This window comes from Coregonus clupeaformis, chromosome 20, assembly GCF_020615455.1.
Source record: "Coregonus clupeaformis isolate EN_2021a chromosome 20, ASM2061545v1, whole genome shotgun sequence".
In the NCBI taxonomy this organism is placed as follows: Eukaryota; Metazoa; Chordata; class Actinopteri; order Salmoniformes; family Salmonidae; genus Coregonus; species Coregonus clupeaformis.
Window position 1 is genome coordinate 31,098,858 of NC_059211.1, and position 27,175 is coordinate 31,126,032.

Below are 27,175 nucleotides of genomic sequence, written 5' to 3' on the forward strand. Positions count from 1 at the left end.
TATAAAACACTGCAGTCTTTGTGTTTCTATTTTTATTGTCATTTTATTGTCATTTTCTTCTGTAAAACTCAAAAGTAGAATTTCTGCAGTAATCAAACAGTATTTACAAAAACGTTTTTACAAAAAAACTAACATTCTTACAGAAATTCTTAACATCAAATTTAGCAACAAAACAAAAGTAAAAAAAACAAAACAATTACTGGATAAATTGCTATTGGGGGAAAAAACATATACTTGTTTTGTGTGTGTGTGCGTGTGTGTGTGCGTGTGCGTGTGTGTGGTGGGGGGCGGGGGGGCTTATGGATCACGCCTTCTGTTCGGATCTGGCCACAAGACCTCGTCAACATCACAGGCGATGTCCTCGCGGGCTAGGCATCGGAGAAAATATCGCCTTGTGTGCCGAATCCACCCTTGGATTGATCCCACCTCAATGTCTCCACATGCTTCTTCCATTGCTTGCAGAAGAGTCATGCGGGCATGTGGTTGCCGTTCATATACTTTCCACCGCCACGCTGAAAATAATTCCTCGATTGCATTTAGAATGGGGCTGTAAGGGGGCAGGTATAAAACTGTGAAATGATTATGGTTGTTGAACCAATCTCGGACCAGAGCAGCCCGGTAGAAACTAACATTATCCCAGATGACAACAAACCTGGGCTGCTGTGGTCTGTCCTGCACAACTGCATGTAGTGCATCTAGAAATGCAATGATCTGTCCTGGATTGTAGGGACCTAGAGTGGCATGATGATGCAGGACTCCTTGGACACTAATTGCAGCACACAAGGTGATATTTCCCCCACGCTGCCCAGGGACATTTACAACAGCCCTTTGTCCAACTACGTTACGGCCCCGACGCCTGGTTTTGGCCAGATTGAAGCCTGCCTCATCCACGTAGATGAACTCATGCGGCAGTTCGGCGGCATCAAACTCCAGAACTGTATGTAACAGAAAATATTGAATAGTGTTACTGAAAACACATACAGTAACTACAATGTCTATATTTTCACACAAGTAGGGGCTGGGTTGGGTGAGTATAGACAAAAACTACAAGCTACAGGCAGGGCAGGTGGCAGCATAAACCCTCATTCCCACATCACAATATATAGTATGTAAAGTAAAGTGACACATACCTGCACATAATCATGGCGCAGATCCTTGACCCTGACACTGTTCCTCTCAAATGGCACCCTGTACAGCTGTTTCATTCTGAAGTTATGTTTCTGTAGGATGCGACTTAGTGTAGAAATGCTGACCCTGTTGATATTGTTGAATTCATTTCCATTTGCAATTATGCGTTGTTGCAACTCACGAAGTCGGATTGCATTATTTTCTCGCACCATTTCAATGATGGCAAGCTCTTGTTGTTGAGTGAAGAGCCGTTCCCTTCCACCTTGAAGAGGTCGTCCAACCATTCTGTAGAAAATGCCACCACAAGATGTCATTGGTTAGGTTATTTTTCACATACTGTACTTTCAAACTGTACACAGTACTGCAACATCACAATGGTATTCCTTTACATATACAGTACTTCACAGCACTACCCATTTTTGTATAGTATAGTTAGTACAGTAATACTGTAATATGATACAGAATCATGTGACACATACAGTAGGTACAGTCTGGAGTAGAAACTTGAAGATATACCTGTTCTCCAGTCGGAATGTCCTTATTATCGATGCTACTGTGTAGCGACTGAGGTTAGGGTGGACTCTTTGCCCAGCCTCCCTCATGGACAGGCCATGTTTTATCACATGGTCCACCAGAGTAGCCCTGATGTCATCTGATATACGTCTCCGCACTGGTCCTCGTCCTCTTCCACGTCCTCTTCCACATCCGACTCCTCTCTCTCTTTGTCCTCCTCTTACTCTGACTCTCATTGCCTCCATGCTTGCAAAGTTCTAAAAATGGCTTACCTGAGGCCTATTTGTAGTGCTAAGGCTCAGACTGATTGGTGTTCTGTTTTCTGTGCAAGTGTTTTCAGGTGTGTATGTAAGTACATACAATTGCCAGATGAGTTTTGTATTTTGAACAGAGTGTTTTCCCAATGATAACAGGTGATTTCGTTTTTGAACAAAGTGTCTAATGTAAGAAAACGTGTGTAGTGTTTCGCAATAAGTGTGTTACAGAATTGCAAACAAAGTGCAAAGTTGACATTGTGTTTAAGCTATGGTTACACTGTGTTTAAGGTATGCTACAAGAAGTTGAGGTATTGAGGCTTTGGTCTAAGCATTCGGTTTTAGTGTGTAAGCAATGGGCAAAAACTGTATAAACTGGGTAATTTGGCTCCTGGATGCTGATTGGCTGACAAAACATTTATTTCTACTGCTCTAATTACGTTGGTAACCAATTTATAATAGCAATAAGTCACCTTTGGTGTTTGTGGTATATGGCCAATATACCATGGCTAATGGCTGTATCAAGGCACTATGCGTTGTGTCGCGCATAAGAACAGCCCTTAGCTGTGGTAAATTGGCAATATACCATACCCCTCAGGCCTTATTGCTTAATTATACCCTCACTGTTATAACCCCCACTATACCCTCTGCACCTGGCCTCTCCACTGATAATGTGCACATGGTTGCATTATGTAATACTGAAAGATAAGGCATGGGGGGATTTGGCTAGATGCAGGAACCATATAGACTATAGAAGAATAGGTAACTTAATATGGAGAAGATAGGAGTTTGGTAAGATTAATTGTGTGTTCATTGGTGTTCATTGTCCTGTTTAGGTTATTTTGGTCTGGTACAACAGGATAACAGGGGAAAATAAAGAGATTATTCTCATTCTATCCCATTGAGAGAAGCCAGTCCAGCTGATACTGTAAATCAGGCTATAATTAGCTCACTGTAAAGAGAGGAAGTGTCCTCTGTTGGCAGGATGTCCACTCACTTCCTGTCCTGCTGGGAGATGGGCTGAGTGTAGCCAGAGAGGAAGAGGCGAAGCAAGAGGGTTTACTCCGCCCAAAATCTCTCCACGAAAATAAGACCACGGAATTTTTGTATGGAGGTCGATGAGAGAGTGTTGAATTTGGTCAACAAAACATTTAATTTCTAATTTGCTACGTGAGGCTTATTTGATTGAGTAGAAGTTTCCTAATGGTTAGGTTGTTACGAATGCACTGATATAAGTGGACGCACGTGGAATTTCGGCAACTTTGGAGAAAAAAAACTACTTTATATCAGAGTTGTGCCTGTTGTTCACACATGTATTTGCCCTCTCATTGGCTAGAATGGTCCAAACTGATCTCGCCTCCTCCCGCCTGACTTCCATGTTTGAGGACATGTATTTCCATTGTTAGAGCGGTCACTCAACTATCTTGTGGATATAATATATAATTGTGGGTGTAGCTGGTGTGACTTCCAGTAGAGACCACTAGGGTACACATCCTGCAGGGAATCTGTGTGTGTGTGTGTGTGTGTGTGTGTGTGTGTGTGTGTGTGAGAGAGTAAGTAGTTACCTTTCAGTCCTTTCACCTTTCAGTTAGTCCTGAACTAGGCTACATCAGTCATGACCCTGTCTAATACAGATTAACAGTGACCTTCACAAGGCAAGCCAGCAGGCCCTGAAACCCATTCACTGAGAAGGAGAATGAATGTCAAACCTCCTGACTGATATTTAGACTGTTCCCGCTCTGCTTTGTATCAAACACAAAGACAACAGCAGAACACAACCTTTAAAGGGTAAAACAGCCTGTTTATTGTCAATATATTTACCAGACAAAAAGGTGAGTGCATTGAGAGAGGACTGTTGTTTGAGGTCCTTTTAACATCACATCCTAAATGGCACCCTATTCCCTTTATAGTGCACTACTTATGACCATAGGGCTCTAGTCAAAAGTAGTGCACTATATACAGTATAGGTAATAGGGTGCTATTTGGGACTTGACATAGTCTTGTGGATCTACACAGTAATAGACACAAAGTAGTGAACAAAGGTATTTTTCTCTGCAGAGTTTCTGAGGAGACATAGCTTCCTGTTTTCCCATCATAGTCTGGGAAACTCGGCAGCCATATTAGGTCCTGTCTGGCATTGTACATTCCTTCACTTAATGATTTTTAGTTATTGTGTTTACTGCTATTATCATAATCACATATTTACCCCGGGCCACTGCTGTGATGTGGGGAGCGATTACTGCAACACTTCTAAACATGTCCCCCCTGCCCCCCATGCCTCTCCAGCACAGGTTCCCACCACTCTCTCTCTCTCTCTCTCTCTCTCTCTCTCTCTCTCTCTCTCTCTCTCTCTCTCTCTCTCGCTCTCTCTCTCACCAGAGCAATTACATGGGGGCTGGGGATTGGGGAAGGAGGGAGGAATTAGTGTTTGTGCGTGTGTGTGTGCGTGTGCGTGCGTGCATTGAGTGGGGCAGGAGTCTGGAATATTCTTATTTACTAGTCTTAATGTGGAGTTGATCATGCATATCCTTGCTTCATGAATCTGAGGGACAATAGTAGTAGTGGCACACAGAGTATTGGTGTAGAGTACTGGTGTAGAGTACTGGTGTAGAGTACTGGTGTAGCGTACTTGTGTAAAGTACTGGTGTAGCGTACTCGTGTAAAGTACTGGTGTAGAGTACTGGTGTAAAGTACTGGTGTAGAGTACTGGTGTAAAGTACTGATGTAGCGTACTGGTGTAAAGTACTGGTGTAGAGTACTGGTGTAAAGTACTGGTGTAGCGTACTCATGTAAAGTACTGGTGTAGAGTACTGGTGTAAAGTACTGGTGTAGCGTACTCATGTAAAGTACTGGTGTAGAGTACTGGTGTAGAGTACTGGTGTAAAGTACTGGTGTAGCATACTCGTGTATAGTACTGGTGTAAAATACTGGTGTCAAGTACTTGTGTAGAGTACAGGTGTAGAATACTAGTGTAAAGTACTGGTGTAGCATACTCGTGTAAAGTACTGGTGTAAGGTACTGATGTAAAGTACTGGTGTAGAGTACTGGTGTAAAGTACTGGTGTAGAGTACTGGTGTAAAGTACTGGTGTAAAGTACTGGTGTAGAGTATCAAATCAAATCCAATCAAATGTATTTATAAAGCCCTTTTTATATCAGCAGATGTCACAAAGTGCTTGTACAGAAAACCAGCCTAAAACAGCAAACAGCAAGCAATGCAGATGTAGAAGCACGGTGGCTAGGAAAAACTGCCTAGAAAGGTCCTGGACCAGGTAGCATGTCTGGTGAACAGGTCAGGGTTCCATAGCCACAGGCAAAATAGCAGAAACTGGATCAGCAGCACGACCAGGTTGACTGGAGACGGGCACAGCCAGGAGTCATCAGGCCAGATAGTCCTGAGGCATGGTCCTAGGGCTCAGGTCCTCAGGGATGAGAGAGAGAGAGAGAGAAAGAGAGAGAGAGAGAGAGAGAGAGAGAGTATGCATGAAAAAGTACTGTATGTGCTTGTTTGTCACTGTGTCTGTGTTTATGTTGGTGAGTTTTAGAAAGTGAATGTCAAGGTAATGTTGTATCCTGATGTATGTGTGTGTGTGTGTGTGAGTGTCCTGTGACCGTGAGAGAGTGAGAGAAAGATAGAGAAATAGAGCGAGAGAGAGAGATAGAGAGCTAGAGCGAGAGAGAGAGAGAGAGAGAGAGAGAGAGAGAGAGAGAGAGAGAGAGAGAGAGAGAGAGAGAGAGAGAGAGAGAGAGAGATGGGAGAATTAGTAGCTCTTTCAGTAGAATTAGTAGCTCTTTCAGTAGTTGAAGTATTGAAGTCACCAAAAATTTGAATATTATCTGCCATGACCACAAGGTCCGATAGGAATTCAGGGAACTCAGTGAGGAACGCTGTATACGACCCAGGAGGCCTGTAAACAGTAGGTATAAAAAGTGATTGAGTAGGCTGCATAGATTTCATGACTAGACACTCAAAAGACAAAAACTCAGTCTTTTTTGCTGTCGTAAATGTTAGTAACACCTCCGCCTTTGCGGGATGCGCAGGGGATATGGTCATTAGTGTAACCAGGAAGAGAGGCCTCATTTAACACAATCAATTCATTAGGCTTGAGCCATGTTTCAGTCAGGCCAATCACATCAAGGCTATGGTCAGTGATTAGTTCATTGACTATGACTGCCTTAGAAGTGAGGGATCTAACATTAAGTAGTCCTATTTTGAGATGTGAGATATTATCACAATCTCTTTCAATAATGACAGGAATGGAGGTCTTTATTCCAGTGAGGTTGCTAGGGCGAACACTGCCATGTTTAGTTTTGCCCGACCTAGATCGAGGCACAGACACGGTCACAATGGGGAAAGCTGAGCTGACTACACTGACTGTGCTAGTGGCAGACTCTACTAAGCTGGCAGGCTGGCTAACAGTACTGCTGTAGAGTACAGCTGTAGAGTGCTGCTGCTGTAGAATGACATGGGAAAGGAGAGCCTAACTCACTACAGTAAACCATGAGAAGTACTGTAATAAGATCAGTGATACATACTGTACTAGTGGTGATAGTCCCGTGTAGCTCAGTTGGTAGAGCATGGCGCTTGCAATGCCAGGGTTGTGTGTTCGATTCCCACGGGGGACCAGTATGAAAAAATAAAATAAATAAATGTATGCACTCACTAACTGTTAGTCACTCTGGATAAGAGCGTCTGCAAAATGACTAAAATGTAAAAAAAATGGTAATCATGATGTTAGATACACATTCCATAGAACTATAACTCCTGACTGATGAGCAGCAAGCAGATCTTGTGATGACAGAATAGGACAAGTCGAGTACCATATGTCAGTATTAAAAAAGAGAGCTGCTCCAACACAATCAGATTGAACGTTTTCTGATGTTATTTATGATGCGTTGAGGTCAGACATATAGCAGGAGACACGGTCAGTATGTCTCCATGCCTGTTTGTGTGTATGCATGTGCGTGCGCGTACGTGTGTGTGTTTGGGCAGCAGCAGAGAGAGCAGATGGTGGAAGTAGTGACACATGCCCTGACAGAGAGACCATAGAACCCTGAGTTCCACCCCCTCCACCGCCTTAAAAGGACACGAGCGACCCCTGACCTTAAGGAAGGCCTTTTGATTGGAGGAAACAGATTGTAGGAGACAATGCAGAGTGGTCAGTGAGAGAGAAGAAGGGGAAGAGAGGGGAGGGGAGGGGGCCTATCCCTCTCCCCCTCCCACGCTCCCTCCTTCTAGAGAATTTGGACTCAAGCAGTGTCAAAACAAGTCTGTATGCGAACAGGGAACTATTTTCCAACGGGGAGTGGAGGAATGGGACATGCTTAGTCTTTGTTGTGTTCTGTTCCAGATCCTAAATGACTTCATTCAGCCTGCTGCCGACCACAGGAGTCTAAACAGAGCTCACACTGCTGCCTTACGATAGAGCAAATAGACAGAGAGAGGAGAGAAAGATGGGAGAAATGGGCAGTGAGAGAGTGATAGAGTGGGGGGAGAGAAAAGACAGTTCTCTCTTTTAAAAGATTCTCTTATTTGTGGCGGGAGGGAGGCAGACAGTCTTCAGCTCCACATGGACAAGACCAGCTGAGCCAGAGGAGACAAAGAAAGGAGATTCAGGAGAAAAAAAGATAAGTAAAGTTCAGAGTTTTAGAGAGAGGAGAGAGTGAGAGAGAGGAGAGAGTGAGAGAGAGGAGAGAGTGAGAGAGAGGAGAGAGGAGCAAGGGAGAGAGAGAGAGAGCGAGAGAGAGAGAGAGCGAGAGAGAAGATCTGTTTAGCAGACAGACAGAGAGAGCTGTGGAAGTGGCAGTGTACAGCTCTGTTTTTCTCCAGACAGACACAGTGGGATAGTCCTCTGAAAGTCTCTCCATCATGACTGCTTCTCTTGGTACGTACTGTACTGTTACTGGACACATAACTAGTGTGTGTTTGTCCGTTTTTTTCTGTGTGTGTTGTGTGTGCTAATGCTTAAACCCACTAGCTGGCCTGCATCCCCGTCTCAGTTGCATTGACTCTGTTCAGTGGTCCCAGCATGCAGTGAGCAGACTGACTCTTTTATTCCCTCTTTCATTCTCTCTTTCTCTATCTTCATGTTTTCTTTCTGCTTTCCACTTTTTCTCTTGCTTTCTTGACCATTATTTTTAGCCGTCTCGTTTTGCCTGTCTCTTTTTGCCTGTCTCGTTTTGCCTGTCTCTTTTTGCCTGTCTCGTTTTGCCTGTCTCGTTTTGCCTGTCTCTTTTTGCCTGTCTCGTTTTGCCTGTCTCGTTTTGCCTGTTTCTATTGTTTTAATGTCTTCCGCTTTGTCTTTTTCAGTCTTTCTCTTTCCGTCATTCCTTCTATGTGTTTATCTAGTGTTATCTCACATCCTGAGGTTCTGTGAGAGCACGCTTGCCTCTCTGACGGAGAACACACACTTGTCTCTCTCCCTCTCTCCTGCAGACCTCTGGTATTTACACACGTCTGGAATTGTCTTGTGTGGTTGTCTAGCATATGCCTTTCTCTCTCTCCTCTATCCCTATCTTCCCCGCTCTTTTTCTCTTTCTCTTTCTGGTTCTCTCTCTCTCCCTCTCTCTTTCTCTCAATTCAATTCAAAGGGGCTTTATTGGCATCAGAAATCAACAGTTAACATTACACTCACAAATGTTTCAAAGGAATAAAAGCATTTCAAATGTCATATTATCAACTATGTGCAGTGTTTTAACCATGTGCAGATACTGTAGTTGCAATATGAATGGCAAGGGAAAATAAATAAACAGATACATAAATATTGGTTGTATTTACAATGGTGTTTGTACTCCACTGGTTGCCCTTTTCGTAAGGCAACAATATTTAGTTTGTTTCCAAATTCTTTATGGGTCTGTGGGAAATATGTGTCTATAATATGGTCATATAATTGGCAGGAGGTTAGGAAGTGCAGCTCAGTTTCCACCTCATTTTGTGGTCTTCTCTCGAGAGCAAGGTCTGCCTAAGGAGGCATCTCTTGATAGCAAGGCTATGCTCACTCTCTATCTCTCTCTCAATTCAATTTAAATTCAATTCAATTTAAGGGCGTTATTGGCATGGGAAACGTGTGTTAACATTGCCAAAGCAAGTGAAGTAGATAGTAAACAAAAGTGAAATAAACAATAAATATTAACAGTAAACATTACACTCAGAAGTTTCAAAAGAATAAAGACATTTCAAATGTCATATTTGAATATGACATTTCTCTCTCTCTCTCTATGACATGTCTCTCTCTCTCTCTCTCTCTCTCTCTCTCTCTCTCTCTCTCTCTCTCTCTCTCTCTCCCCCCCTCTCTCTCTCTCTCTCTCTCTCTCTCTCTCTCTCTCTCTCTCTCTCCCCTCTCTCTCTCTCTTTCTCTCTCTCTCTCTCTCTCTCTCTCTCTCTCTCTCTCTCTCTCTCTCTCTCTCTCTCTCTCTCTCTCTTTGTCTCTTCCGTCTCTCTCCTCTCTGTTGGAAAGGATCAAAGTCTTTGTTGTTGTGTTTTAGTCTGAAGTGGTCTTGGTTGTGCTGCTAGTTGTTTTTCCTCAATCCATCTTTTCTTTTTCATAATGGAACCCACAAGACGAAGTGTTCCTCTGTTCCACAGTGGTAGGACATGACCTCATCCTGTAATACACTCAGGGAGAGGGTTTAGTTGGCCAACATCAAGGAGTCACTACTGTATCAACCAGGGCCACAGAGAGTCTGTTTGTCTACCTGTCTGTCTGTCTGTCTGTCTGTCTGTCTGTCTGTCTGTCTGTCTGTCTGTCTGTCTGTCTGTCTGTCTGTCTGTCTGTCTGTCTGTCTGTCTGTCTGTCTGTCTGTCTGTCTGTCTCTGTCTGTCTGTCTGTCTGTCTGCCTGTCTCTGTCTGTCTGTCTGTCTGCCTGCCTGCCTGCCTGCCTGCCTGCCTGCCTGCCTGCCTGCCTGTCTGTCTGTCTGTCTGTCTGTCTGTCTGTATGTGACTTTCTGCAGCATAAAGAAGTCATAAAGATAACCTGTGGATTCTTCACTGATAGGCCTGGCAGCTCCTTCACAAACAACCTCAGTGATTACGCTCTAAAAAGCATTGGCCTTCTATCCCCAATACACACTACATCACTCCCTGAAGAACCACAGAGGTTGTTAGAAGTTGTCCTTATTCTCTGGCTATCCTCTCTGTCCCTAGAGAAGTCAGACAGACAGGAAATACAGTAGGACTCTATGAGACGGGTCACTGATCACAACATCCTGTCCTTCTGTTTGCGTTAGTGTTATTGTCCACTCCACTCTTCAGTCTGCCCATAACTCTCTGGTCTCTTCTACTCCAGTGAGTATAGCTGTCAGGTCAAACACAACAGACAGGGGGACAGGGGAAGCTGATTTAAAGGGACCCGCCTGCTAGTTTTTCTTCTGTGCAGGCGAATGCTCTAGACAGCTTCTGAGAGGAAGGGAGCAAAGGTGGTAGGGGATATTATGCACTATTCAGTTTGATGAATAACTTCCAGATAGGATGAGAATAATGAGTGTGTCTGTTTATGTGTGCAGGAATGTGTGTGTGGGTGGTGTTCAGCACTGTAACAGAATGTGCTGAAGCAGCAAATCAGCCCACCATGGCCAATGACTATAGATCCTATGTAGTGAGCTAGCTAGAGAGAAAATGCATCGCCTGAACATGGACTTGAACCCTGGACCCTCCGATTAAAAGTCTGATGCTCTACCAACTGGAGCTATCCGGGCTCTGCAGTGCTGCGTCTCCTTTCCACATGTCTGAGTCCCTTCCTTCTCTCTCTCTCTCTCTCTCTCTCTCTCTCTCTCTCTCTCTCTCTCTCTCTCTCTCTCTCTCTCTCTCCCCTCTCTCTCTCTCTCTCTCTCTCTCTCTCTCTCTCTCTCTCTCTCTCTCTCTCTCTCTCTCTCTCTCTCTCTCTCTCTCTCTCTCTCAATTCAATTCAATTTAAGGGCTTTATTGGCATGGGAAACGTATGTTAACATTGCCAAAGCAAGTGAAGTAGATAGTAAACAAAAGTGAAATAAACAATAAATATTAACAGTAAACATTACACTCAGAAGTTTCAAAAGAATAAAGACATTTCAAATGTCATATTATGTATATATACAGTAGGGGTGTAACGATTCGTTTTAACAACGATTCGATTTGTATCACGATTTGTGGTTGTCGATACGTTTCAAGGACGATATTGGTTCATTTAGAACGATACGATCCGAAACGATTCAGTGACTTGAAATCGATTCAGTAACCTTTTAGCCAAAAATTCAACCAGTGTGACTGAAATAAATACCTGGATACTGGACAGTGCAGGTGAAGTTTCCTAGATTCTTGTTTCTTGTAAGGACCGCAATGGTGGCTTGATAATTTCTCGCTCGTCGGCTTCTCCTCTGTCGTCCGCCATGCTATGTTTAGTTGTCTTTGCGCCTTTGCACTGCTGCTGGCGCGGGGCGATGACATCACGGATAGGCAGACTGAATCGAGTAATGTTTAAAGCCTTTATCATTAAAAGTGCTAAGAAAAAACATCCATATAAAGTCTGACGTGCTTAAATCCAATGGGTTATTTCCTAGTATCGATACAATCGATTTATTACATTTTAAAACGATGTTAGATTGATATATGTTGTCCAAAAGGCCAACTCGCCGAGCACAGATCGATGTAGTTGGATCATAGGAATATGAATCGATACATCGATGTAGTAGATGGATCGTTACACCCCTAATATACAGTGTTGTAACAATGTGCAAATAGGAAACAAGTACAAATGGGAAAATAAATAAACATAAATATGGGTTCTAGTTACAATGGTGTTTGTTCTTCACTGGTTGCCCTTTTCTTGTGGCAACAGGTCACACATCTTGCAGCTGTGATGGCACACTGTGGTTTTTCACCCAGTAGATAAGGGAGTTTATCAAAATTGGGTTTGTTTTCGAATTCTTTGTGGATCGCTGTAATCTGAGGGAAATATGTGTCTCTAATATGGTCATACATTTGGCAGGAGGTTAGGAAGTGCAGCTCAGTTTCAACCTCATTTTGTGGGCAGTGTGCACATAGCCTGTCTTCTCTTGAGAGCCAGGTCTGCCTACGGCAGCCTTTCTCAATAGCAAGGCTATGCTCACTGAGTCTGTACATAGTCAAAGCGTTCCTTAAGTTTGGGTCAGTCACAGTGGTCAGGTATTCTGCCACTGTGTACTCTCTGTTTAGGGCCAAATAGCATTCTAGTTTGCTCTGTTTTTTTGTTTGTTCTTTCCAATGTGTCAAGTAATTCTCTTTTTGTTTTCTCATGATTTGGTTGGGTCTAATTGTGTTGTTGTTGTTGTTGTCCTGGGGCTCTGTGGGGTCTGTTTGTGTTTATGAACAGAGCCTCAGGACCAGCTTACTTAGGGGACTCTTCTCCAAGTTCATCTCTCTGTAGGTGATGGCTTTGTTATGGAAGGTTTGGGAATCGCTTCCTTTTAAGTGGTTATAGAATTTAACGGCTCTTTTCTGGATTTTGATAATTAGCGGATATTGGCCTAATTCTGCTCTGCAGGCATTATTTGGTGTTTTACATTGTACACGGAGGATGTTTTTGCAGAATTCTGCATGCAGAGTCTCAATTTGGTGTTTGTCCCATTTTGTGAATTCTTGGTTGGTGAGCGGACCCCAGACCTCACAACCATAAAGGGCAATGGGTTCTATAACTGATTCAAGTATTTTTAGCCAGATCCTAATTGGTATGTCAAATTTTATGTTCCCTTTGATGGCATAGAAGTCCTTTCTTGCCATGTCTCTCAGATCGTTCACATCTTTGTGGAAGTTACCTGTGGCGCTGATGTTTAGGCCGAGGTATGTATAGTTTTTTGTATGCTCTAGGGCAACGGTGTCTAGATGGAATTTGTATTTGTGGTCCTGGCAGCTGGACCTTTTTTGGAACACCATTATTTTTGTCTTACTGAGATTTACTGTCAGGGCCCAGGTCTGACATAATCTGTGCAGAAGATCTAGGTGCTGCTGTAGGCCCTCCTTGGTTGGTGACAGAAGCACCAGATCATCAGCAAACAGTAGACATTTGACTTCAGATTCTAGTAGGGTGAGGCCGGGTGCTGCAGACTGTTCTAGTGCCCTCGCCAATTCGTTGATATATACAGTGTGGGAAAAAAGTATTTGATCCCCTGCTGATTTTGTACGTTTTCCCACTGACAAAGAAATGATCAGTCTATAATTTTAATGGTAGGTTTGTTTGAACAGTGAGAGACAGAATAACAACAACAAAATCCAGAAAAACGCATGTCAAAAATGTTATTAATTGATTTGCATTTTAATGAGGGAAATAAGTATTTGACCCCTCTGCAAAACATGACTTAGTACTTGGTGGCAAAACCCTTGTTGGCAATCACAGAGGTCAGACGTTTCTTGTAGTTGGCCACCAGGTTTGCACACATCTCAGGAGGGATTTTGTCCCACTCCTCTTTGCAGATCTTCTCCAAGTCATTAAGGTTTCGAGGCTGACGTTTGGCAACTCAAACCTTCAGCTCCCTCCACAGATTTTCTATGGGATTAAGGTCTGGAGACTGGCTAGGCCACTCCAGGACCTTAATGTGCTTCTTCTTGAGCCACTCCTTTGTTGCCTTGGCCGTGTGTTTTGGGTCATTGTCATGCTGGAATACCCATCCACAACCCATTTTCAATGCCCTGGCTGAGGGAAGGAGGTTCTCACCCAAGATTTGACGGTACATGGCTCCGTCCATTGTCCCTTTGATGCGGTGAAGTTGTTCTGTCCCCTTAGCAGAAAAACACCCCCAAAGCATAATGTTTCCACCTCCATGCTTGACGGTGGGGATGGTGTTCTTGTGGTCATAGGCAGCATTCCTCCTCCTCCAAACACAGCGAGTTGAGTTGATGCCAAAGAGCTCCATTTTGGTCTCATCTGACCACAACACTTTCACCCAGTTCTCCTCTGAATCATTCAGATGTTCATTGGCAAACTTCAGACGGCATGTATATGTGCTTTCTTGAGCAGGGGGACCTTGCGGGCGCTGCAGGATTTCAGTCCTTCACGGCGTAGTGTGTTACCAATTGTTTTCTTGGTGACTATGGTCCCAGCTGCCTTGAGATCATTGACAAGATCCTCCCGTGTAGTTCTGGGCTGATTCCTCACCGTTCTCATGATCATTGGAACTCCACGAGGTGAGATCTTGCATGAAGCCCCAGGCCGAGGGAGATTGACAGTTCTTTTGTGTTTCTTCCATTTGCGAATAATCACACCAACTGTTGTCACCTTCTCACCAAGCTGCTTGGCGATGGTCTTATAGCCCATTCCAGCCTTGTGTAGGTCTACAATCTTGTCCCTGACATCCTTGGAGAGCTCTTTGGTCTTGGCCATGGTGGAGAGTTTGGACTCTGATTGATTGATTGCTTCTGTGGACAGGTGTCTTTTATACAGGTAACAAGCTGAGATTAGGAGCACTCCCTTTAAGAGTGTGCTCCTAATCTCAGCTCATTACCTGTATAAAAGAAACCTGGGAGCCAGAAATCTTTCTGATTGAGAGGGGGTCAAATACTTATTTCCCTCATTAAAATGCAAATCAATTGATAACATTTTTGACATGCGTTTTTCTGGATTTTTTTGTTGTTATTCTGTCTCTCACTGTTCAAATAAACCTACCATTAAAATTATAAACTGATCAATTCTTTGTCAGTGGGCAAACGTACAAAATCAGCAGGGGATCAGATACTTTTTCCCTTCACTGTATGTTGAAGAGGGTGGGGCTTAAACTGCATCCCTGTCTCACCCCACGGCCCTCTGGAAAGAAATGTGTGTGTTTTTTGCCAATTTTAACTGCACACTTGTGGATTTTATAATGTCGTATGTTTTCCCCCCAACCCCACTTTCCATCAATTTGTATAGCAGACCCTCATGCCAAATTGAGTCAAAAGCTTTTTTGAAATCAACAAAGCATGAGAAGACTTTGCCTTTGTTTTGGTTTGTTTGTTTGTCAATTAGGGTGTGCAGGGTGAATACGTGGTCTCTCTCTCTCTCTCTCTCTCTCTCTCTCTCTCTCTCTCTCTCTCTCTCTCTCTCTCTCTCTCCTCAATTAAATTAAATTAAATTAAATTAAAGTAAATTAAATTAAATTACATTTCAATTTCAATTTCAATTTCAATTTCAATTTCAATTTAAGGGCTTTATTGGCATTAACAGTAAACATTACACTCAGAAGTTCCAAAAGAATAAATAAATTTTAAATATCATATATATATATATATATATATATATATATATATTTAGTAATTTAGCAGATGCTCTTATCCAGAGCGACTTACAGTTAGTGAGTGCATACATTATTATAATTTTTTTATTATTATAAAAATGTGTCATACCCCCCGTGGGAATCAAACCCACAACCCTGGCATTGCAAACACCATGCTCTACCAACTGAGCTACATCCCTATATTTATAGTGTTGTAACAATGTGCAAATAGTTAAAGTACAAATGGGGAAATAAATAAACATAAATATGGGTTGTATTTACAATGGTGTTTGTTCTTCACTGGTTGCCCTTTTCTTGTGGCAACAGGTCACAAATCTTGCAGCTGTGATGGCACACTGTGGTTTTTCACCCAGTAGATAAGGGAGTTTATCAAAATTGGGTTTGTTTTCGAATTCTTTGTGGATCGCTGTAATCTGAGGGAAATATGTGTCTCTAATATGGTCATACATTTGGCAGGAGGTTAGGAAGTGCAGCTCAGTTTCATCCTCATTTTGTGGGCAGTGTGCACATAGCCTGTCTTCTCTTGAGAGCCAGGTCTGCCTACGGCAGCCTTTCTCAATAGCAAGGCTATGCTCACTGAGTCTGTACATAGTCAAAGCTTTCCTTAAGTTTGGGTCAGTCACAGTGGTCAGGTATTCTGCCACTGTGTACTCTCTGTTTAGGGCCAAATAGCATTCTAGTTTGCTCTGTTTTTTTGTTTGTTCTTTCCAATGTGTCAAGTAATTCTCTTTTTGTTTTCTCATGATTTGGTTGGGTCTAATTGTGTTGTTGTTGTTGTTGTCCTGGGGCTCTGTGGGGTCTGTTTGTGTTTATGAACAGAGCCTCAGGACCAGCTTACTTAGGGGACTCTTCTCCAAGTTCATCTCTCTGTAGGTGATGGCTTTGTTATGGAAGGTTTGGGAATCGCTTCCTTTTAAGTGGTTATAGAATTTAACGGCTCTTTTCTGGATTTTGATAATTAGCGGATATTGGCCTAATTCTGCTCTGCAGGCATTATTTGGTGTTTTACGTTGTTCACGGAGGATGTTTTTGCAGAATTCTGCATGCAGAGTCTCAATTTGGTGTTTGTCCCATTTTGTGAATTCTTGGGTGGTGAGCGGACCCCAGACCTCACAACCATAAAGGGCAATGGGTTCTATAACTGATTCAAGTATTTTTAGCCAGATCCTAATTGGTATGTCAAATTTTATGTTCCTTTTGATGGCATAGAAGGCTTTTCTTGCCTTGTCTCTCAGATCGTTCACATCTTTGTGGAAGTTACCTGTGGCGCTGATGTTTAGGCCGAGGTATGTATAGTTTTTTGTGTGCTCTAGGGCAACAGTGTCTAGATGGAATTTGTATTTGTGGTCCTGGCAGCTGGACCTTTTTTGGAACACCATTATTTTTGTCTTACTGAGATTTACTGTCAGGGCCCAGGTCTGACAGAATCTGTGCAGAAGATCTAGGTGCTGCTGTAGGCCCTCCTTGGTTGGTGACAGAAGCACCAGATCATCAGCAAACAGTAGACATTTGACTTCAGATTCTAGTAGGGTGAGGCCGGGTGCTGTAGACTGTTATAGTGCCCTCGCCAATTCATTGATATATACAGTGAGGGAAAAAAGTTTTTGTACGATTTTGTACGTTTTCCCACTGACAAAGAAATGATCAGTCTATAATTTTAATGGCAGGTTTATTTGAACAGTGAGAGACAGAATAACAACAACAAAATCCAGAAAAACGCATGTCAAAAATGTTATTAATTGATTTGCATTTGAATGAGGGAAATAAGTATTTGACCCCTCTGCAAAACATGACTTAGTACTTGGTGGCAAAACCCTTGTTGGCAATCACAGAGGTCAGACGTTTCTTGTAGTTGGCCACCAGGTTTGCACACATCTCAGGAGGGATTTTGTCCCACTCCTCTTTGCAGTTCTTCTCCAAGTCATTAAGGTTTCGAGGCTGACGTTTGGCAACTCAAACCTTCAGCTCCCTCCACAGATTTTCTATGGGATTAAGGTCTGGAGACTGGCTAGGCCACTCCAGGATCTTAATGTGCTTCTTCAAACCCACAACCCTGGCGTTGCAAACACCATGCTCTACCAACTGAGCTACATCCCTATATTTATAGTGTTGTAACAATGTGCAAATAGTTAAAGTACAAATGGGGAAATAAATAAACATTAATATGGGTTGTATTTACAATGGTGTTTGTTCTTCACTGGTTGCCCTTTTCTTTTGGCAACAGGTCACAAATCTTGCTGCTGTGATGGCACACTGTGGTTTTTCACCCAGTAGATAAGGGAGTTTATCAAAATTGGGTTTGTTTTCGAATTCTTTGTGGATCTCTGTAATATGAGGGAAATATGTGTCTCTAAGATGGTCATACATTTGGCAGGAGGTTAGGAAGTGCAGCTCAGTTTCCACCTCATTTTCCCTCTCTCTCTCTCCTTCCCTTGTTCCTTCATTCTGTCAGGCTGAAGTCTGTGATCACAGTGAACAGCTGTCAGACTGGACCTCTCAGTGCGTGGTGTGTGTGTGTGGAGGGGAGTGAACGAGAGCACATTCCTGTGGTCAATAGGGAGTCTGTGAATCCTCTTTAGAACAGAGAAGAGAAGGATGCTTGTGCCTTTGTGTCTCTGTAGTGTGAGTGTATGTTTGAGAGAGGGAGACAGAGAGAGCAAGAGAAGGAGAGAAGGGTGTGGGTGTGTGTGTGTGTGTGTGTGTGTGTGTGTGTGTGTGTGTGTGTGTGTGTCTGCTTGCCTGAATGTGTTTGTGATTCATGCCCATGGTTCGTTGCCATCTGGAAGTGGTTCTACATGGTTCTGTCCTGACTGAGACTGAGGAGGCTTTATCCTCTGGTGTCAGACTCTGTGAAGGCCGGACAGCAGAGAGAGAGGAGGAACAGCTAGCCAGGGGAAAGAGGAAAACAGTAACAGTAGAGACTAAGGGTCAGTTTCCCAGACACAGATTCAACTTAGTCCTGGACTAAGAAACTCTGTCAATGGAGAATCTCCACTGAACATACTTTTTAGTAAAAAACTAGGCTTAGTCTGGGTCTGGAAAACCACCCCTAAGAGTTAAGAGGAGAGGTGTGTGTGTGTGTGTTTTTAATTTCCTTGCCTAGTTCTCTGTGTCACGTTTTTCATTACGCTGCTCTTGGAGTATGTAGCTATGGATGCTGTGTTGCTTAGATACAGAGGTAGGGCCACTGGTGTGAGAAAGTAGGGTTATCGTTTTAGACTGTTTAATTAGGACTGTTTGATCAGGACTGTTTAATTAGAGAGTGACACACACCATGGTGTGTGAGCGGTCTCTATGAAGAGGTTTCAGAGAGGTTAAAGTCAGGAGCAGGGTTGGGTGTGTGTGTGTGTGTGTGTGTGTGTGTGTGTGTGTGTCTGTGCGAGTGCGGGGTTGGGTGGGGTCGGCGTTCCCAGTCAGTGTCCGTCTGTAATTATGGGAAAAGCAGCAGGGTTAAGCGCCGAGACTGGAACACCAGGACAGACAGGAGGATCATAGACGATGGGACAAACCGCTCCGACGGGATGGGATGGGATGGGAATACTCATGGGAACAGAATGATCCCAGGAAACTCAGGGAGCCACTGTGGGAAAGTTTTAGAGCGAGTCATCCTACTGTGAAGTGTTGTTGTTTATGTTTACCAGTTTTTTTTTACAGTCATACTCCAGTTGTGTAACTATGATAGGGATACTCCCTATAAACAGGGCATCTGATTGGCTGAGACAAGGGGTGTGCCGTGTGTGTGTGACTGCATCATGGAATGTGGTTGCTGGTGTTTGATTGGCTGTAATTAGACAGACAGCGACATCACATCCTTTTGGCTATTGACCTTTAAGATCTAGACTTCAAGGCCTGTGTCTGATCCTTTTCGAACCTTAGAGGGGTCAGCAAAGGATCAACAGGCAGACAGGGCCAAGAGCCGAAACATGTTGGTTGTACTTTTAACAATAAATAACTTCCACTGTCCTCCAGTTGCTGAAATTCCTTTTCACTGCAGTTTGTTCCTCAATCTATGCAGCTTGGTTGGAGAGCGAAGTAGCAGCAGTGTTTCCTTCCGCAAGACTCCAGACAGACATAAAAAAAGGATTAGATAGAAAGATAGATGGATGGATGTGATATTAGGTTGTATCGGCAGTTTCTGCTAGACACTTTTGCTTATCTAAACAAAAGTTATCCTATAACATGTGAACCACACATGCACTCTCTCTCACATACACACAGTCGGACCTCCCCAGGCCAGATCTGCACCAGCTTTTAGTTTACAATGAAAATGTAGGGTAAGGTCACCATAAACATATAATTCTGCATCTCAAATGTCATTCTATTCCCTATATAGTGCACTACTTTTCACCAGGGCCCATAGGATGTGTGTGTGTGTGCGCACACGCGTTCTTGTGTGTGCATGCATGTGTCCGTGTGTGTGGTTATGTAATCTAATACTTAATTCAACCCAAATTCCTCAGCCTTCAGTCAATGGAGAAGAGAGATGGGGAAGAGAGAGAGAGAAAGTGAGAATGAGAGTGGAAGAGGAGGAGAGGGTGAGAGTGGGGCTGCAGTGGATACAAGGAGGTCTTTATGATGTCTGAATGTTTTCTCTGTAACTCTCTCTCTCTCTCTCTTTCGCTGTTTCTCTCTCTTCGCTTGTTTTCATGTTTGGGGGATTACATAAATTGTTTAAAAGGCAAGACTTTGACTAGTATATGAGCAGGAGACCAACAGACAGGGGGCAGCAGGTAGCATAGTGGTTAGAGAGGCGAGCCATCAGCCAAAGGGTTGCCAGTTCAAATCCCGGGTCTGAGGGGGAAAATCTGTCAGGAAGTGAGTTGGCAACCGGAGGGTATCAATTCCTGGATGCCATTACCTGCCATTGTGCCCTTGATCAAAGCATGTATCCCCCACAACAACAGCTCCCCGGAAGCCCAATGTGGCTCTCCAAAACAGGTGCATTAATGTATGCATGTGTGTCTTTTGGTTGGGTTGAAAAGCGGAAGTCAAATTTCAGTTGGACTTTGTGTGCAATTAACCAATAAAGTGATCTTAATCTTTGTAGCCTATGTTTTCCTTCTACACATGTGGCTGCTGTACAGAGAAGGCACAAAGAGCAGTTTGTAGGAAAAGGAAATTATACGAGAAGAATTCAAACCAAACTTGTTTGGATTATGTAGAAGGGAAAGTTTCCTCAAATCCTCCTATCACATACTGTACTGTGTTGATGCACCTACATGTAATGTTAAAGGGGAAGCCACACCACAGTCTTAAAGGGATATGTTGTTATTTTCCTGGCAGATTCCCAGAGTTTCCTGGACAGTAGTATGAACCAGACTCCAGTGTCGTCGGAAGGACAGCTGTTCTGCTCGGAAGTGTCTGTCACTACCGCCTCCTGTCAGAGAATGTTCGGATCCATGCGGTCTGTATTGTCAGGCAGCCCCTTCCCACACACAGACAGGTACTGTTGGCAATCACACTCTAACGTGTGTGTGTGTGTACTATACTGTAGCTACATCTGTGTTTATATCTGACCTTGCCCTCCTCTCTCCTCCTCAGCCAAACTCCACCTCCAGTGTGGCTGGACAGGACTCCTATGTCCCTGTCCTCCCCGTCCCCCTCCCCCTCTCTGTCTCCTCTCAGCCTCCCCAATGCCCACAGCTCTCCCCAGGGGGTCCCGAGGGGCCTGGAGGGATCTGGGGACCTGAGCTGGGGTGAGAGGAACAAGGGGTACCAGAGCCAGGGGGACTTAGCCTCTCTGCTGCTGGGGAATGGAGGTCTGGGACTGGAGCACAGCCTGTTGGAAGCAGTGGAGGGGCTGGGGGGCCTGGATCTAGGCCTGGGTCTAGGCCTGGACCTGGGGCTTGGAGAGGGCGGACTGGGGGGACTGCCACCCCTGCTGCCTGAGAAGAGGGTACCGGGGATGGGGCTGGGTGGGTTGACATCCCCCTCGTTCAGTGGGTTCTCCAGCCCCCACAGTGGTAGTAGTCTCAGCATCCCCTTCCCTTCAGCCATGACCCCTGACCCTCTCATGACCTCTGACCCTCTCAAAGGACTCAGCGCTGGTGGTGGTGGAGCCCCTTCACCTGGATCAGGTACACACACACACACACACACACACACACACACACACACACACACACACACACACACACACACACACACACACACACACACACACACATACAGTCCCTCTGCTGGCCCATGTTGTGTTATAAACATACACAGTATAGACAGGTATATGTTGACTCCATACATACAGTGAAATCAGGCATGCTGTTGTCTTTGTATGTACAGTGCCAGTCAAAAGTTTGGACACACCTACTCATTCAAGGGTTTTTCTTTATTTTTACTATTTTCTACATTGTAGAATAATAGTGAAAACATAAAAACTATGAAATAACACATATGGAATCATGTAATAACCAAAAATGTGTTAAACAAATCAAAATATATGTTATATTTTAGATTCTTCAAAGTAGCCACCCTTTGCCTTGATGACAGCTTTGCACACTCTTGGCATTCTCTCAACCAGCTTCACCTGGAATGCTTTTCCAATAGTCTTGAAGGAGTTCCCACATATGCTGAGCACTTGTTGGCTGCTTTTCCTTCACTCTGTGGGGCGGCAGGTAGCTTAGTGGGTAAGAGCGTTGTGCCAGTAACCGAAAGGTCGCTGGTTCTAATCCCCGAGCCGACTAGGTGAAAAATCTGTCGATGTGCCCTTAAGCAAGGCACTTAACCCTAAATGCTCCTGTAAGTCGCTCTGGATAAGAGCGTCTGCTAAATGACTAAAATGTAAATGTAAATGGTTCAACTCATCCCAAATCACCTCAATTGGGTTGAGGTCAGGTGATTGTGGAGGCCAGGTCATCTGATGCAGCACTCCATCACTCTCCTTCTTGGTCAAATAGCCCTTACACAGCCTGGAGGTGTGTTGGGTCATTGTCCTGTTGAAAAACAAATTATAGTCCCACTAAGCGCAAACGAGATGGGATGGCGTATTGCTGCAGAATGCTGTGGTAGCCATGCTGGTTAAGTGTACCTTGAATTCTAAATAAATCATTGACAGTGTCACCAGCAAAGCACCCCCACACCATCACACCTGCTCCTCCATGCTTCACGGTGGGAACCACACATGCAGAGATCATCCATTCACCTACTCTGCGTCTCACAAAAATCTAAAATGTTGACTCATCAGACCAAATGACAGATTTCCACTGGTCTAACGTCCATTGCTTGTGTTTCTTGGCCCAAGCAAATCTCTTCTTATTATTGGTGTTGTCGTATCGGATGAGTGGTGGCAATTATTGCTGATGAACAAAAGGAGTCTGCTCATACTGAACGTTGATCATAAGGTTTATTCAGATCAGAAGCTTCAGCATGAGTGACAGGTGACATGACACCCGGAGAGTGACGCCTCAGAATGGCTGCTCGTTCTGCCTTTCTTCTTCGTTCTCCCCCCTATTTATAACCAATGATGCTCCCTCTTCTGGCCAATCCCCAGTCTCCCCTGTCTACAACACACTTCCGGTCTGTTGTATGTGACGTTACACCTAAAACATTCCCTCTTGATACTAACATAAACAACATTCCATTTCTTCATGAAAAACATTTAACACCATCATAATCTTAATACACTACATATTCCCCCCTTTCGAGACAAACTAAACGTCTCGAAAACAAACAGAATAGGATTATGACCAGTAACAATTTCTTATTGAGTATCTTTAACATTAAACCAAAAACATTCTTCTCTAGAGTGTAAATACCTTTCTATGCAATAACTGTTTATGAAGTGTGAATACATTACTATGAAATAGGAACAAATCTCTATGGAGTGTAAGAGCGAAAAACTGTCCGGCAACCTTCCATCCATCAATCAAGACAGTAAAATTCTCTCACGGTCCCTCTGCCCCAGGCAACCACCTTCGGTACTCCAGATAACCTCATAACCCATGTAAATGCATTTGAAACTATGATGCAATTAAATACACATGTAAGCCCTTGCAAACAAAATCCTATCCAAAAACATCCACTTGTAAGGCTGGTCAACCCATTGGACCTTACAGTGAACCTCTCCCTGCCTAATTCCCTGTCCCTAATCATTCACGAAATAAACAAAAACATCTAAGATCCTCACATGTATTCAATAACATCAAACATCATTCTACAAAAATTAATACCTAAGAATATGACACAGTTATGTATTACACATGTCTATATTTCATTGCAGACACTGGAATGTAGTCCACTACACTTCATCTCCCCGTAGTCTCCTCTTCCAATGGATTGTTGATGATGGAATCAGCCACACCCTCCTTGTTTCATCTCCTCCAGTCATTGTCGTTTCATATTGTCCCTTCATATTGTCCTTGTTTGAGTCACATGTTCCCCAAAATGCTTCTGGAAGAAAAGAAAAGAAACGACCAAACAGTATCTTTTGCAAAACAACCCTTTCAAATTAAACATCAATATCCACTAAGAATATAAAAATGATATATAAATGATGCATGAATCACATAAACCCATTCCCCCCTTTGATTCATAAATCATACTAAAAATCACACTAATATTGAAAAAAAAATTGAAAAATCATCAAATAATCCAAAATGATATTTATCCATCAGTTCCACTTGTCCATCTTTATCCAGATCAGGAACAGTCAACACCGGCATCTGAGTGTTGTCTCCAGGCATCACTCTCCAACCTATCTCAATATCATAGCTTTCTCAAAGGTCAGTAACAAATTACAAACCTCACACACAGTGTTATCAAAGCTGCCATTAAATGTAACCCATCACTGCCCCTACTGGCCTACCTGATCTTGCAACCAAATCTTCTCAGATCTCCCAAACACATCCCTTATATTTTCCAATGCATATATAACCCTAGTTATAATATCTGAACTATCTGGACTCAAAGTATCTACTAATATTATCAATATGATCTTCCCAAATGTTACACCATACCATGGAAAAAGTCCCCCCTTCTCCCTTAGATTTATACTTCAATGATAGGCTTGAAGACTATGACATGTAGCATGTCTCTTTTCATCCAATTTCAAATATAGCTTCAGATTTCTGTGTCCGGTGCTACCCCTCTTATAATGGTAGAAACCTCATATGGAAGCTTCAACGTTGACATGTAACAAAATCCTGTCCATCCATAATGTAAGAATATATATGCTTTATCACCACAAACCCTCCAAATATTTCTAAAATTCCCCATAGTCACATTGTCAGGCAAAAGCTAATCTTTCAACCATCAAAGTCCTGCTGTTCCTACTACCTGGTACATAAAAAGTAACATATTTCTCATTACTACCCTTAAGGTCATACATACCCAAAGTTATCATATAACATCACAATCTGATATTCCCATAAACATACCCCTTACCTCATATGTTTTATTAGAACAAACAACTTTTAGCCCTCACTGGTTTCACCTCCAATACTTCAGTTACGCTGTTACCTGAGTTTCCTTCCCATCTAACAAATTCACACAAATTAATTCACTTAACCTAATAACACCTAACCTAGGCTTAAACAAATGTTTTGACAACGACATTATTTTATCTGTTACTGACTGTTGCTGATACCACAGACATGACAACGCATAAGATTGACACATACTTGATAGAGGTCGAACGACCGTCTCTAACATGTTTGTTGGTGGGATTCTCACCAGACATGGACCCTCAAGATTCCTCACTGATCTTACAGAATGAGTTGCTGGAACCTGCCCATCTATCTCTAATTGTCACAACAGAAGAATCAAACCACTCCCTTTAGTTTCTCTCTCCCCTAACGAGCGGTACTGATCAGATACCTCTCCTTGTCTGTCATTAAAATCAAAGACCTCATCCTGTATCTCCATGATAGTATCACTATTTCAGATGAATCTATAGTCTCTACCACTATCTGCTCTCCTATTTTAAGTCCTTCTTGCTACCCCCTTTAATTTCAGAAAAGTTGTTGTCGGTGTCATACTTCCTACATTTGCTTATTGCCATCGTATCATTAATCCCTTCCAAAGTTACCATTAAAGTAGTTGATTTAGCTGATGTATCAACACTCTTCACTACCGATATCCTATGTGTATTATTCACTGTTGGAGTGGCTACTGTAACCTACTCTTCCTGAACCTCCTTGGTGCCTGTGAAACTTCAACAGATTTCAAATCTTCCATCATAAGCGTTACTTTATGAATTACATAGCCTTTTAACCAATAATTCTTAACCGGAACAAATTTCTAATGCTTGCACTAGATAAGTACACATATATTCTCCCTGACCTTTCTCTGTAACATTACGCAACATAAGTGAACAGTCACTCCTAACCCTCTTCTAAACTATACCTCCTTTAATTAGGTGCCACAGCTTCTACTCTTGGTCCTGATAACAATACTTCTTCTCCATAATTATCTCTCCATGTGGGAGGAACTACCCCATCCTAACCCCAATAAGTATTTTTTTCCCTAAAATTGGCGCTGGAGCTATTGGTTCCCTTATAATCAAATGCGATATATTTATGGCTTTAATAACTATCAATGTTGAAAGAGTTAACTTGCTTCTCACTGTTGTTATAATAGACTGAAGTGTTAATCTCCTTAGTTACTTCTAGTTTTCCCCAAAGAAAAGTTGTCTTTGCTTGTACTTCCATCTATCACCACTAGTGTCACTTTTTCCCAACTCAGTCCTATCTCTAATCCCTGACTTTCAAACTTTTGATTATAAAAAATACACCTATAATTACCTTGATCTTCCTACTCTAAAGTGTCATTCACCATTGTTCTCTCTCTTACTACTAACTTTGAAACTTAGCTTACTGTCTTAGAGTTCCTTCAACCCTAGTTCTCCTAACTTATTTTAATCTAATCTTTTCTCTCATAAGCTTTTAAAACCTTTTTCCACTGATTTATTCACAAAATCCCATTACCACCAATTTTTAGACTATGTGATTGGAAAAGTCCCCACCTGTTTTTGACTTCTTTACCCACAGACTTGGCAAACGACTAAACACCTTTTAACCTAGCCTGAAATCTCTTAGTGTAAGAATGTAACCCAGAATAAACAATGCATCTCTTTCCAATACTGCAATAACAGTATCTTCTAATATTAGTGTAAAGTACCCAATCTGTCCACAATTATAACAGTCTTCTGAAAGTTGCTGGAAGTGTAGCTGAAATCTTCCTCCTCCTTCTATTTCTTCTCGTCCTCTTCCTCTCCAATTCTGTGTCTGTCCAGAAACTGGCTGTGGATATGGAACATCTGGTACCCCACTTGGCTGGTACAATTGCATTTGATATTGTTCATTTGAAGCTGTAACAGTGATTGTTGATTTGGTTCATTCTGATTCTTCATAACCACAGCTTCTCTTCTCCACCCGTTGTATGATTGAGTTTTCTCAGAGTTTCTTCGTCCTGTTCTTTCTTCTTCTTCAATTCTTGGGATCCTCTCAGCAGTTTCTCCTCTTCTGTATCTTCAGCTGTGTTACTTCTTCTAAACTATTTGCTTTATCCAGGCATGATAAACATCGGTCTATATATCTATTTCTTCTTTGCTAGTCATTGTAGGATAAAATCCTCTTGAACATAAAGCACCTTTAATCTCCAAATCTTCATCGCTTTCTTCATCTTTGCTTTCATCAGAGATCAAATCTCGTGTATCCTTCTTCTTTCCTCTCTTGCCAACTTCCTTCTGATCACAGAGTCATATCCACCCATGACCTCTTCTCAATCACTCATCATCATCCTCTTTACCCTCACTCTTCTCTTCCAGACATCTCATTTCCTTCCTTCTGGAGTTTTGGATTCATCTTTATCGTTGTTTCTGCTTGTCCTCTATCTATTATTCGTTCATCTTCATCTCTGATGCAACAATCACCCTCCTGGATGATCACTGAAAGCTGAGGTTAAACATCCCTAAGCTGTACTTCCTTCTCATAAGGTGGGTGTCTTACCGCTGAATCCGTATGTGAGAAAGGTGTACTAACTTCTGCCATTAGTTTCTCCTAACACTACTTTAGTTAAAGGATTACTATTTTTCCCCTATATCAACCCTTTTATATTCCTTTATTGTGA

At 42.8% G+C, this 27,175-nt stretch overlaps 1 protein-coding gene and 1 non-coding gene across 3 annotated transcripts in view; one reads left to right on the plus strand and one right to left on the minus strand.

Annotated features, from left to right (window-relative positions):
- The window catches only part of si:ch211-191a24.3 (tensin-3), an 86,712-nt gene that overhangs the window by 50,508 nt on the left and 9,029 nt on the right, over window positions 1-27,175 (plus strand). For both annotated transcript variants that reach the window (XM_041840179.1, XM_041840181.1), the window contains 2 exons: window positions 20,396-20,555; window positions 20,654-21,189. In XM_041840179.1, the coding sequence (XP_041696113.1) occupies window positions 20,396-20,555; window positions 20,654-21,189 (696 nt within the window). The remainder of the gene's footprint in view (window positions 1-20,395; window positions 20,556-20,653; window positions 21,190-27,175) is intronic.
- Window positions 10,515-10,588, minus strand: trnak-uuu. Its single transcript has one exon. It is a non-coding gene; the product is annotated as a tRNA-Lys (tRNA).